The sequence below is a fragment of the Magallana gigas genome, chromosome 10 (genome assembly GCF_963853765.1).
Source record: "Magallana gigas chromosome 10, xbMagGiga1.1, whole genome shotgun sequence".
NCBI classification, from domain to species: Eukaryota; Metazoa; Mollusca; class Bivalvia; order Ostreida; family Ostreidae; genus Magallana; species Magallana gigas.
In genome coordinates, this window is record NC_088862.1 from 17,460,532 (window position 1) to 17,475,103 (window position 14,572).

General features: G+C 32.5%; 1 protein-coding gene across 1 annotated transcript; it reads left to right on the forward strand.

Annotated features, from left to right (window-relative positions):
* The first annotated feature begins 6,518 nt into the window (after positions 1-6,518).
* LOC105344699 (E3 ubiquitin-protein ligase TRIM71) lies at positions 6,519-9,008 on the forward strand. The gene is made up of 2 exons (XM_011452541.4): positions 6,519-6,593; positions 6,981-9,008. The coding sequence occupies exon 2, from the start codon at positions 7,024-7,026 to the stop codon at positions 8,689-8,691; it is 1,668 nt and encodes a 555-aa protein (XP_011450843.3). The 5' UTR covers positions 6,519-6,593; positions 6,981-7,023; the 3' UTR covers positions 8,692-9,008.
* Positions 9,009-14,572: the final 5,564 nt, after the last annotated feature.

Sequence of the window (14,572 nt, forward strand, 5' to 3'; positions counted from 1 at the left end):
GATTTAATATATTTTTACTATATTACGAAATTGGCCCCACCCTAGAGCCTGAACCCCCGGCCCAGGGGCCATGAATTTCACTATTTTGGTAAAAGACTTCATGGACATCATTACCATGTTTTAGTTTATAAAAAATGTATATGAGAGACGGGAAGAAGATTTCTAAGATTTAATACATTTTTACTGTATGACCATATTGGCCCAACCCTAGAACCTGAACCCTTTATCCAGGGGCCATAAATTTCGCAATTTTGATAGAAGGCTTCATGGACATCATAAGAATGCAATCAATTTCTCCCTCAGATATGTAGGGATAAAGAGGAAGATATTTTAAAATTTTGGCTTTTTTTAAGCATATTTGGCATCGCATATGGCAACCCAGGGTTGGTAGAGTCAAGAACTTCACAATTTTGATTCCTCTTACCATAGAAATGCTTCACATAAAAATAGTAACAATTGGCCTTGTAGTTTTTAAGAAGAAGTTAAAAAATATTAAAATATTAACGCACAATGGACAACGCACGACGACGGACGAGTACAGATAGAAATAGGTCACCTGGGTTTACTTAATATTTCATTTTTAAAGTCATCCTTTCGTCATCCGAACCTTATACTCCATTGATAACTTCATAAAATTAAACCTTGACAGGGTCTCAGCATCTTAGGAAAAATTTGACTTTGCAATGATCTCTACGATTTAGTTGGCTTCAATCATTTATTTTAAGTTGCAGTTATTCATAACAAATATTTAAAATATTACTTTAAAAATAAAACAAAAAATTATGAGAATATATTACTGTATAAAATGCATCAGTAAATTGCATCCTTGAGTTTTGAGTACTAAAACATGTCCTCAATAACAGAGAAAGACGACGTGATTGTAAATGTTGTTTACTAGGAGACTATAGTCTGTTCCAAGTTATTACTTCCATCACTTTTTTATGATTTTTAATACAAATACACATACCTGTGAAAGAAATACAGTTAAAATCGATGAAAGGAATTATATCCAAGATAACTGCATTGACAAATTATCATTTTTCAATCATAAATGGTCACAGAAACGAAAATAAATTTCTTACGGAGATTTATAATGGGAAATGTTTACATCTTTTCTCCATTCGGAAGTACTCGGGATACCTCGCGCAATTTTTCAACGTTATCATCAGGGCTTATTAATGGCTGATGCAATGCAAAATCCCCGTAGACCTTCTATATTTAGATGTGTATTGAAACTTGAAGCAGTAGAAGGGGCGTTTCAAAACAGATAATCTGGACATTTTTCATATTAGTGGATGAACGTAGTTTGAGCCAAAGGTATTTATGATTATCAAAATATCAAGCAAAAGGGGATGGAAGCCAAAACTCTGGACAGTGTATAAATAGATACAAAATGTTTGCAACACCACTTGCTTGAAATTGCCTAATAAGGAAGCAGTTCTCTGCAAGACCAGATTTATTTTTAGAATTAAATAAGATCATGTATTATTAGAATTGTGAACAGACTTTTAATTCTTAGAACAAAAGAAGTAAATTTTTAGGTCGGATATAAGTCGAAAAATGAGCATTCCGTAGTAAAATGAACAAATCGACGCCCGACATTTTTCTCCTTTTGGAGCGTTGTAACACAGGTACTAATAAATACGCGTAGTAAATATAAAATGAAGATATAGTGTGTTTAATTTTCTTTCAAACATGTCCAAACGTAACATGTTTTCATTACTATTCTTATTAATTAAGGTCTTCCGTTTCCAACGGAAGACCTTATTGTTTTCGTACTGTTTCTTCTTATTTTTTTCCACAAATTTTGTGCACGCGATTTCTCAGAAACTATTCAGCCGATTTTGACCATTTTTTCACAGATGATTGCCACAGGTCATAATTTTAGACATTTTTTGACATTTTGAAATCATCACTTCCAGTACCGAGTTATGGCGGATTTTCTATTTTTTTACGACCTATTTTGTTTCTCAGAAACTATTAGAGATATGAATACGAAATTTTCAGGATAGGTAGTCTATAGTTTGAAGTTGTGCACTATTATATTGTTTTATGCCAGTGGCGCTATTTCATTGAGCTCGCCTAGGCACGAAAATTGGGTACAAATTTTCATTCAAAATTTTCATACGTTTTGATCTGTATCTTTTTATCAGTTGATATTTTTTTAAATAATATATAATAAAAGTGGTAGAAAATCAGAAGTTCTTTCCAATAAAATCACGAAAAAGAGGCTGGCCCCTTTAATTAGGGACCCAGAGATTCGTAAAGTCTATTACGAATAACTTGAAAACGATGAATATAATTTTGTTATGCATTATAGAATCAAAGTTGTTGAACACTACATTATTGGTTTGAAAAAAGTCATCGTCAGGCCCATGTTTGACGTAATTAGGGATTTTTATTCATTATCTTAATTTTTTTTTTGGTGTGTGTTAATTATGAAATTGTATCGATATTTCATGGTATCATTTTTTTTTAAAAATCGGACGGAAGACCTATTCGTTACTCGTAACGAAGTCGTATCTAGTTACTATTACATTTTATATCAATTAGAATTTAAACCAATTTACAATGTATTTATGATGTGTCATTTTTGTCAAAGGTCTCTTGTGTGTGTTATCTGATCCAGATGAAAAAGTTGTAGTTTAATATTTTGACGATTTTAAAGTTTCAGACTTAAATCCACTAAGTATGATTCCACTTATTTCATACGAAAATTGGTTGTAATTCAGAGCTTTATAGAAACTGACAAGGCTGAAATCTACACAATGAATTTCTACCCAGTATATTGATCGTTCGAAACCTAAGAAAAATAAAAAAAAAAAGATGATGTCAAACTCATACTGCCATACCAGACAACTAGACTATTTCTTTAATTAGTCTTTAATTTTGATAACAGAAAGATGTAGATGACAATAACAAACCGTCAACCATCTCATTAATCCATAAAACGAAATACAAATTCAAAGCAGAGCAACACGGACCTCTAAATAGATAGAGGTAGAATCAGGTGCCTAGAAGGAGTGCGCATCCTCTGCTGACCTGTCACACCCGCCGTGTGCTCTTTGTCGTAATCGGGAAAATAACGGAAAAATCTGTAGACAATTAGGTGATTAATTATGGTGTAACAATTAGTATGAAAAACTTCAGTCAGCATGCGATCCAGTGGAAGATTGTATTTGCTGAAAAGGTCGTTATATCGACCATAGCACTTACAAAAAGATGACTTCAAAAGAGTTTTGTTTTATCAACTTGTTTGTTAGTAGCTTGCCTCGCCTTAAAAACTGTTCATACGAAGAACATGTCCTTGCGTATCGAATCAACTGAGAGACAAAAACACCAAATATAAACAATGAAATTTTTTTATGACGCTTCATGCGGGCTATGAAGTTAGTGATCATTACAGAAGAAATTTACATAAATGAAAAAATATCGCAAAATGTCAATGTTTAATTTACTTCATGTTTGTTAATGTGTTTAGTCGGCCAACCATCATTTATTAAAAAAAATAAAGATTTGTTTTCCCAAATATATGACATTTTTACAGAATTGGCTGAAATTTTTACCAAGAATATAACGCAGCAATTGTTTCACCATAGATTTTTTAAAGATAATTATAAGCTCAAAGTTACGCGTTTTGATTATCTAATTTATTAACAATAATGTAATTTAATAACATGATAATGAATTTTTGACAATATATTCAAAATAAAAATAACATATAACGCGGCCAAGTAAAGAGGAAAATGTCATTCTTTAGTGGATTTAAATCAATCATTTTAACTGTAACTTTGGAAAAATGTTTCAGTAGAGAAAATAACAAGTGAAAAGCTGTCAATGTGACAGCAAACCGGGTTTTTTATGTGAACTGTATCCAATATCCATGTCAACTCTGAATTGATAAACACTACCTAACGTATTCAGTGAAATGGTGTACCACCTATGCAATATTTTGCCAAAAAATGACTAAGTTCTAAAGCTGTTATGTTTTCATAAATTATCAGAAATCAAATTCCTTGCAATATTCACACCTCTGATATATGAACAATTGATCGGCAAAAGAACAACTTCCTGTCTTGAAAACTGTAGGAGTTATTCGTACTATAAGGGTACCATATATGCAATATTTTGCCAAAAATGACTAAGTTCAAAAGCTGTTATGTTTTCATAACTTATCAGAAATCAAATTTCTTGCAATATTCACACCTCTGATATATGAATAATTGATCAGCAAAAGAACAATTCCTGTCTTGAAAACTGTAGGAGGAGTTATTCGTACTATAAGGGTACCATTTATGCAATATTTTGCCAAAAATGACTAAGTTCAAAAGCTGGTAATTTTTTCATAAATTATCAGAAAACAAAATCCTAGTAATGTGCACCCCTCTGATACATGTTCAACTGATTTGCGAAAGAAGAACTTCCTGTCTTAAAAACTGTAGGAGCATTATCCGCACATTAAGGGTACCCTATATGCAATATTATGCCCAAAAAATGACTAAGTTCAAAAGCTGGTATTTCTTTCATAAATTATCAGATATCAAAATCCTAGCAATATGCACACCTCTGATATATGTACAATTGATCTGCAAAGGAATAACTTCCTTGTAGAAAACTGTGGAAGGTTTAACTGTACAATGAGGGTACACTTTCAGCAGCCGCCCGTCCGCCATTTTCACCATTTTTAATAACCGGATTTTTCCGTTGGAAACCCGGTAACAACCAATAAGATGATAAGACTCAAATAAATGAGTATAATCGGGTGGTTTATCTGCTTTACTTGCTAGTAAGCTTACATTGTACATGTATTTTGATGATCAATCATATGCATAAGTTAGTTAAAAAGGGAACCTAGCTTAAAATTGTTTTACAACCAATCCTGCATTCATTTTATCCAAACATTATAATAAGTTTAAAAAAAAGTACAACAATTTCATTTCCTGAAGTTGGTATAACAGTAAATGTGTGATAAAGTTTAATTTTAAATTAATGGAAATATTTTTAATCAAGAGAAACTTCGTAAATATGTTCCGTTAGGACCTGATGAAGGTACTTATTTCCTAATATAAACAAGTCAAACGTTCTGCAAAACATTATTTCAAAATTTTATATCAGTTTGAATATCTAAAAATATAACTGTATTATTTCTTACGGAAATTTTTATTTCAGTGCACAGCTCTATAGAAATAGACAGGTCTAAAACCTACACATTCCAGTTCAAACCAGTTTATTTAACAGTCGAAACCTTCAGAAACCTAGTAAAATCACGATCTGCACGAATTAATCATGTACAGGAATCATTTTATACGATATAAAATGGTTTGAAACAGTTTCCGCTTTTTTATAAACCGCTTCAAGGAATCTGTAACCGAAATCTTTATTTTATTAATCATCATAATTGAAAGGAAACTTAAGGCTGCTGAGATTCTTTTTACAATTTTGAAGAAATGACGGGAAATGTGTTCGTTTACTCTTGATTTTAAACAATTACTAAAATAGTAACTATTTCTATTTCTAAGCCTTTTTTTAGAATTACCAACAATTATCAATGTCAAAGAGAGTCCACTTCCTGAATCACATTATATATCAAAATGTATATCTACTATTTTTTGCGCATAAAAGAAAATATAATTAACAAGGAAATTGAACTTTAAAAGATCGCAAACATTGTACCAGTATAGTAAATCTTTCAATCTGTATTATCTATGGCAACTTAGTTTATAAAGGGTATCGACACAGTTCTTTATGTTGTCAAGTTATCACAATGATTATTCAAAATCGATTGAACGTAATCTTGAGATGTTTTATGAAAGATTGTGCAAAGATATTCACAGTCTGCCATAAACTGGTCTATTTCTCATACTACTATGGCGCCATTCAATTCAATAAACAAAAAAAATCAATTTAACAAACCCAAATTAAGAGATATTGCTGTGTTATAACTTTTATTGAATTAGATAAGAATCGGTCGTCAAGATCGTTATTAGATATTTTGTACATAATCGAAATTTTAAGAAAGAGTGAAGGAAAATTAATATTTTTTTTTTTACAAAATTATATATATAAGCTTGTTGAAACCAACACATACTTTAGAGCAAGTCTTACTCAACGTCTTGATTTCAAACTTTAAAGGATACAGTCAGCTAGACAGGAAAATGTTGCATTCTACGAAACAAATTAAAGTTTTGTTATTATTAAATGGCCCCACAAACAAAGCAAATTGCTGCAATCAGCTGAAGTGGTAGTTCATGTCTATAATTGTTGTCAAATCAGAACAGAGCTTTCAATTTCAAGTTTGTAATTGCAAAAAAATGTTACGATGATCAGCTAGAAAAAAAAATAACCAAAAAATATATATTGCATGGCTTAAGAATAACCGCCTCATATAATTGTGTACTGATTTGAGTGTTCGTTAATCGGACAAAATACTCATTCAGCATATCCGACAAGTACTTGAGTAACCGAAGACTCGATGACAAATCTCCTCCTTCAAAATAAAGATAAGTTATTATGAACCTTTTATAAATATTTCACAAGGAAAGGTTGCAAGCTGTACAAGAATAGGAAGAGAAAACAATACCAGCAGACTGAAGGTTTGGAAATTTGATATAATGTTTTGCATATATATATATATATATATATATATATATATATATATATATATATATATATATATATATATATATATATATATATATATATATGTTGTCATTCGTTTAATTTTTCTATCAGAATTGCCATTCAGTACAAAAAATGCATTGGTTTTACATTGTATACATATTTATAAACGATTAATATTCTTCATAAGGCAGTCAAACATTCTCTTACAAAAAATTAATACTTACTTCAAAAGGTTACAAATTTATTTGTAAAAGACCGTATTAAAAAAACGAGATACAGAAAATTCTTTGTTTTGAAACTCGCTTTTGTTTACTTTTATTAGCTATATTGGATTTAATATTCTTTCAAAAAAAATTCAGATGAGGCCCTTGCTTTTATATACACGATAAGATTTGTCATACAATGGATCCTCAACACAGCGGCCAGGATGTGTTGCGGTGTGACCAATGTGAAGCACTTGCCCCAAAATTATACTGTGACATCTGTCATCATAACCTTTGTAAGAAATGTGTGGGAGAACACATCTTGGACGAATCAAAAAAACACAACGTAGTGCCATTTAAAAACCGTAGATCGACAGTTTTTTATCCTATTTGTCCTAAACATACAACAAAGCAATGCGAGCTATTTTGTGAACAATGTGCCAGCCCTATTTGCTCAAGTTGTGTGTCTTCAAGCGACCATAATAGACACAAATTTCTTGATATTTTTGAAAGGCAAAGAGAAGATTTACAAAAAGATTTGCATGAATTGGAAACATATATTTATCCAAGATATCAACAGATGGCATCCAACATCATTGCCCAGAAAGCTGATCTGTGTCAAAATTCCCAAAAATTGACCATAGACCTAAACAAACAAAGAGAAACATGGCAAAAAGAAATAGACACTATAATCAGCAATCTTAAATCTAATGCTGATAAAATGGAAACCAAACAACTTGGCCTTTTGAAAAACCAGGAAGATAAGATTTCACGCACTATTTCCGAAATCACACAGAATATTGTTGATCTTAAGAAGTTACTTGACTCCAAGGACATGTGCCTTCTTGTCCATGAATATAAATCCAGGAACGCTGAATTTAGAAAATTTCCTCCTCAATGCAAGGTTTCGTTACCAATTTTTTCTCCACATCCAATCGACACGGAACAAGTTCAAAAGCAATTTGGTACCCTGTCATCAAAAGAGCATGTTTACGTCAATGAAGGTACAGATTCTGGCGCCATTTCTTCAAACAGCCCACTGCTAGATGTCCCCCAGATCAAAACGACCATAAACACAGCTATAGGCCATAGCTTTATAAACAGTGTGGCTTGTCGTAGTGGAGAGGAAATATGGACCTGTGGTGTTGACAGCATTATGATTATGAAACTACATCATCTCCAGGGACAACTATTGAAGTCCATCGAAACCAAGTCAAGAAACGTGCCTTCTGACATAGCAGTGACAAGAGATGGTTCTCTAGTTTATACTGATCCAAATGACAGAACTGTTAACATAGTGAAGAATACAAAACCTCAGGAAGTGATCAGACTACAGGGATGGAGGCCTCGAAGTGCCTGTGTCGCCAAGTCTGGTGACCTTCTGGTGATCATGCTCAGCGACGACATTCAAAGAACTAAAGTTGTACGTTATTCTGGCTCCATAAAGAAGCAAACCATTCAATTCAATGACAAAGGTCAACCTCTTTATTCATCTGGCCCCACCAAAAAATGTATCACAGAGAACAAGAATCTAGATATCTGTGTGTCCGACTACATGGCCGGTTCAGTTATAGTGGTCGATCAGATTGGAAATCTCAGATTTACATACACTGGTCAACCGACAAAGAGACAATTTGACCCGATAGGCGTGGCTACAGACAGCCAGAGCCGTATCCTGACAGCGGACAGCAATGATTACCGAATCCATATCATCGATCAAAACGGAAAATTTCTTCGGTTCATTGACAATTGTCATTTGCAAAATCCATGTGATTTATGCATGGATACCAAGGACAACCTATTTGTAGCTGAGAACAGAATTGGGAAAGTGAAGAAAATTCAGTATTGTGGAACCATCATTCGTTGAACGCAGATTTTTGTAGACAGTTGGTGATGGAAGAAATCTGATAAAAACCAATTTGTGATCAGCTCTAGAAATACTATGTAGGACATGATTGTTTCTGTAAATTACTATATAACATGACAATAAAAAAACTATAAGTATTCACAACTATGATTGTTAATTGTTACATTTTCACGATTTATAGGCAACTTGTAACTGTTATATCTTGATTATCATAATGTCAGCAAAACACACTAAAGATTTTATGAACAATGTACAGCTGCCAATGTTTAAATTGCAGACATATATTGTCCTCATTCATCGAAGTAATTAAAATTTAAAAGTGGGGTCTTATTTTTGTTTTTCCAACAGGGTAGAAATACAACCACTTTTAAAGTTTAATTACTTCGATGAATGAGGACAATGAACAAATTCAACAATTATACGACTTGACATGCATATTGTTTCTTACAAGAAAAGTAAAAACACTCGAGTGTTCGACTTACAATATATCAATTCTTCTATTTTTACTTCTGTAAAATATCGTTTGACTTTTCTTGTATCAATACAAATATACAATGCATTAAACACAATATATTTACATGTGCTTCACTTGAAAAGGTTTCATCTTATTTCTCTTATGTGAATTTAAAGTGAAAAAGGTATGCATAACATGAACCTTCAGCATACATTAAAAAAATCAATACCCATTGCTTGCTATGAAAAAGTGTAACGAAACAGTGTTAACTAATTTCAAAAAGTCTTCTTTAAAATGAAAGATTTGTAAGAATACAAATGTCCCAGTATTGTTGAGAGGTGCTCGACTGCCATCGATGTAAAGAATGTATAGAAATGTACGCATACATGCATTTTAAATCAACCACGTGATCTAAATGAAAAAAGGTCACTAGACCAATTACCTGGTATCGCCATGGTGGATTGAAATAAAGGTTTGTAATATGTGTGTCATTGATAGCATATTTATGTACCGTTACTTCAAAAGTTTAAATGTTCTTGAACGATGCATGAAGATACGAATTTCTTCAAGAAGTTGTGACAACTTTCGATATATTTGTGGGTTTTTTTATTATTTAAATACAGATTTGTTTTCGTAGTTGCTAGACTGCAGAGGAATAATGTTAAGAATTCATAAAAGAGGCATAATAATGATATGTTCAACTCATTGATTATCATGGCATAAGTACGTTGTCGTTGTGTCTTTGCACACTACATATATTGAAGATAAGTTTGAATAGGACGGGTTGTCGCAATGGCTACTCGCAGACAAAATATTTTAATATATAATTGATCAATTCTTAGCTCTCTGAATGTCTGGTGTTTCTCAACAATCTAGAAAAAATAAAAACGTTATATTCACCTACATGTGACTTAGGAGGTCAATAAAACATTTGATTTTTGCTACATAGGACCAATGAAATATCGCATTTCTTAATTTGTTCAGTTATGACTTAAAACTAAAGTCTTCGCTAGATAATGTTTGTATCAATTCGTCGCTGAATCATATGATAAAACAGTTATGACTGCTTTTGATCAATAGGATAATTCACGTACCCTTAAATGTACAATATCGCCGAGCCGTCTAGTCAAAAACAGGAATAATTTTTGGTTTTGACCCTTTTTGTTAACCTAATGTTTCCGTACTTCTTTAAATAAAAGTTTTACAGACTATAGTCAATGTTATGTTATGGTAATATCTCTTAGTTCGGTAAATGTTCATTGTATCATTCAGACTATGGACCCAAGTAGAAGTAACCAGGATGTCTTACAATGTCATCTTTGTGAGGTGCCTGTTCCTTCATGTCATTGTGATTTTTGCCACTCCAACCTCTGTAAAACCTGTGCTGGAAAACATCTCTTGGATGAAACTAAAGAACATAGGGTGTTGCCAATCAAACAGCAAAAATCGACTACTGATCACCCAATATGTACAAAACATGTTAAAAACAAATATGAATTCTTTTGTAAATAGTGTAAAATTTCTAATTGTACAAGATGTTGACTACTGGTGACCATCAAGAACACAAATTAATTGACTTCTTTGAAAACATTCGAAGAAAGAAGGGAGTCATTCCAAAAGATTTAAAGGAATTGGAGAAATGCAAATACCCCAGGTATCAGATAATTGCATCGAGTATCTCATCTCGGAAATCCGATTTGAGGAAAAACTCCAAGAAATTGAAAATAGCTGCTTTGTAAAGAGGAAAGGATTGGCATAAAGAACGAATCATAGGGAAACTTGAATATGATGTCGATGAAATGGAAGCCCAACAGTTAGATGTCCTAAACGAACAGGAAGATAAAGTTACACGCACCAGTTCTGAAATCTCACAAAGCATTGCTGATCTGACAAAATTAGTGGACTCTGATGACACTGACTCTGTCTCTTCATATACATCTAGAAATGAAGAATTAAGACAAATGTCTCTTCTACTTAAGGTTTACCTGCCAGTTTTCTCACCTCCAAAGATCGACACAGAACAACTATTTAGAGAATTTGAATCTATATCAGCTCTTTCCATCGAAGCAGAAGAAATTGTTATACCCCTGTAAAACAGTTACTATATAACTCTAAAAGTCCAGTATTTTGACTGTTCGACAGGAACGGTTGGATTGGAACTGTTAAAATCAACTGTTAAAAAGACTGTTCACCGGTGACGTTACATTTCGCGAAAACGAGTAACTGATTAGAAGGGGTATAATAAAACAGTTGTTGACTGTGTCTCGGGCAACAGTTTACCTGTCGGGCCGGTGTAATGAAGAACAATGACCCCCGTAGAATAATGACCGGGGGTCATTTTTCGACGTAGAATAATGACCCCCCTAGCTGAAGAATAATTGGATTTTTCTGAAGAAAAAAGACCCAGGGGTTATTTTTCTTCATGTTAAACATGAAGAAAAATGACCCCCATAGAAAAATGCCCCCCCCCCCCCCGGATTGGTTACCCCGTAAATAAATCGCTGTATATAGTTTTTCATATCCGTAGCAAGCACACACAAAACACTCTTACATTGCCACAAATTGATTGTTAACAGTTACGCAACTTCTCTCGTCGACATACGGCGGAAATGACGCAAATAAAGAAAGATTCATACACAATGAGGATATTGTGTGATAATTAACGAACAATAATCATGAAAGAATAATTGTTGTAATAATATAAGCAATATTTATTGGTGAATGATTTGTCAATCTTAGAATGATACATGTATATATCTTTATGGAAAAAGACTAAGGGGGCAGGTATATGAATACTTCTTATCTACATTTCATGAGGAAAGTGATTTTTTAAAAATCATTTTGCATCAGTTGTGTTTTCTTCTACGTAATACATGAACATCAATATTCTTAACATTTGTTGTAATGTTGTATTTGTGACCATGAATAGACTTTATTCTTTTATAGCAAATGTGTGAAGAGTACCTGACTATTCAAGGTATCACACCGGTAATCGGCCAATCAAAATTATCACACCGGTAATCGGCCAATCAAAATTATCACACCGGTAATCGGCCAATCAAAAGGTATTGTAGTTCCATATATACTTCAGGATTATTTTTTTCCTTGACTGCATTTTTACATTTTCCTTTACTCAGTTTTAAAAATTATTGTACCACTGAGTAGCATATTTCATGTATTTTGTTAGGTGATGATCTTTTTTCACAGGGACTACTTCTTTCAGGGCACATGCAGCAGCTTCCTGGGGAGTGTGCAGTCTGTTTACATACAAATGGAAAAAACGTGGTTTTGAGGGTAGACCTGTTTGGAGCTAGATATTTTGAGAAAATGCAGTATCGCTTGCCCTTTTTATGGTGTTAGCTGATGAGATAGGTAACAAATATCATTTCCGCCGAATATTTTGTCATGAGGAATACAAACTGATTTTTAAGAATTTCTTCCCCTGTATAGTGCTATATAGTGAAAACAATTACCGGTGTGATACATATAGTAAATCTTAATAGATAATAAACACTGATCGATTATAATAAGAAAAGATTGTTTCTAAAAGCGTTGATAAGAGGTTAGGGCCCATGTTAGGGGTTTATATCCCCCTTGATTTTGATCACACGATCTTTATTGTATCCAAAGTAATAGTGGAAATCCTCAATGCAAGTATAATTCATGAACAATATGAAAAATATAGTAGATGCGACGACGAAGCGCGAAGATGCGACGATGCAAAGACGAAAGTGCTAAGTTGCGAAGGCGAAGAAGTGATACTACTATGATTTAACTATATTATAAATGAAACGCAGAGGTTGCTTCAGATTCAGAGCCTGATCTCCATTATCAAGGATGTTAAAAAAATCTCCTACCTCACTCAAACCTTCTTGATAGATAGATGTGGTTGTTGTTCAAAGATATAACATGATTCCTTTGATATAGTATTGTATGATATGAAACACTATTGTTTTATAGGAGACAAAATAATACCATATGTTATATTGTAAAACGTTATATGATACGGTAAAATATTGTATCATTTTTTTTTTATATTTTATGATGATATTGTATCATGATATTGTTATGGATTGGATTGTAGATATGCCATAACATTGTATAATATTATATTGTATTATTAATTAATTATTTAATCACATGATACTATTACATATGATATTGGTTTATATGATATATTATCAAATTACATGAAGTTGTTTTTTAAGATGTTGTAATGTGTATTAGTGTATCATATGATACAATATGTATAATATAATTGTATTATATAATATTTTATTTTATCCCATGATATTGTATCATTTGATATGATACAATGTTGTATCAAATTATATTGTATCATATAATACAATATCATATTATTTATAAAAAATGATACAGTATCATACAATACAATATCATACTATATTATACAATAAAATAACATATGTTTCAATGTTATGATGTATTATTGCAATATGATATTGTTTCATATAATACTATTATGTTTTATGATATTGTATTATTCAATGAAATACAATAATGTATAACACAATACAATGTCATATCATACGTTACAATATCATATCTCATTTTTTTACGGTATTTTATGGTATTATATGATATATATTGTATGATAGGATGCAATTTTTAATTTTATATTATTGTATTGATTTACATATGATCATATGATATTGTGTCAAAACAGAATCCATGAATATCCAAGATCATAAGGGATGGTTTTCATATAATATGATAGAGGTGGTCTCATAAAGGTGATGCCTCATAAAGGTGATGCCTCGTCTCGGTGAGCTTTGTAATGTGTAATTGCCTATGTTTTATACTTGCGGAGCTCTCTATCGTTTAAGGGTTCTGAGGCATATTTTGGAAATTTTATTTTTATAAAATTAATAAAATTAAATTATCCAGGGGAATAGGGCCCGGACCCCCTCTCCCCTTTTACTGCGTGAAATTATTAATATCAAATTTCCCGGGGGTCCCCCTCTCCCCCTCTTGATCCATGCATGAGCAAGGAGAGTCGCATAATGAAATTAGAATGTTACTGTGTCTGATCCACGGTAAACAGACGGCTGGTAAGTGACACGAGTCTGGAAGTTCATATAAACACATTATCGTGGACATTAAATTTTGTGTGGATTAGATAATGATTAGGCATAGCTAGCACTGGTGAACATATATGTCAAATGTACACATTAAAACATTTATAAACATTCATAGTAAGCGCGATGGCCTAGCGGATTTCTAGTCGTTTCGGCCTTTCCCTCGTTCGGTCCTTGATCAATTCGGACCCTAATAGGTTCGGCCCGAAGTAGTTTGACCCTTAGTCGTTTCGGCCTGAGTTTAATTATTTGTGTATTAATAAGTGTTTGAATACTTATTACTCTTAGACATTCTTATTTGTATTTAGAGTGTATTAATAAGTCGGTG

Coding starts and splice junctions, on each gene's coding strand:
- LOC105344699 (XM_011452541.4), top strand. CDS start 7,024: ATGGATCCTCAACACAGCGGCCAGGATGTGTTGCGGTGTGACCAATGT.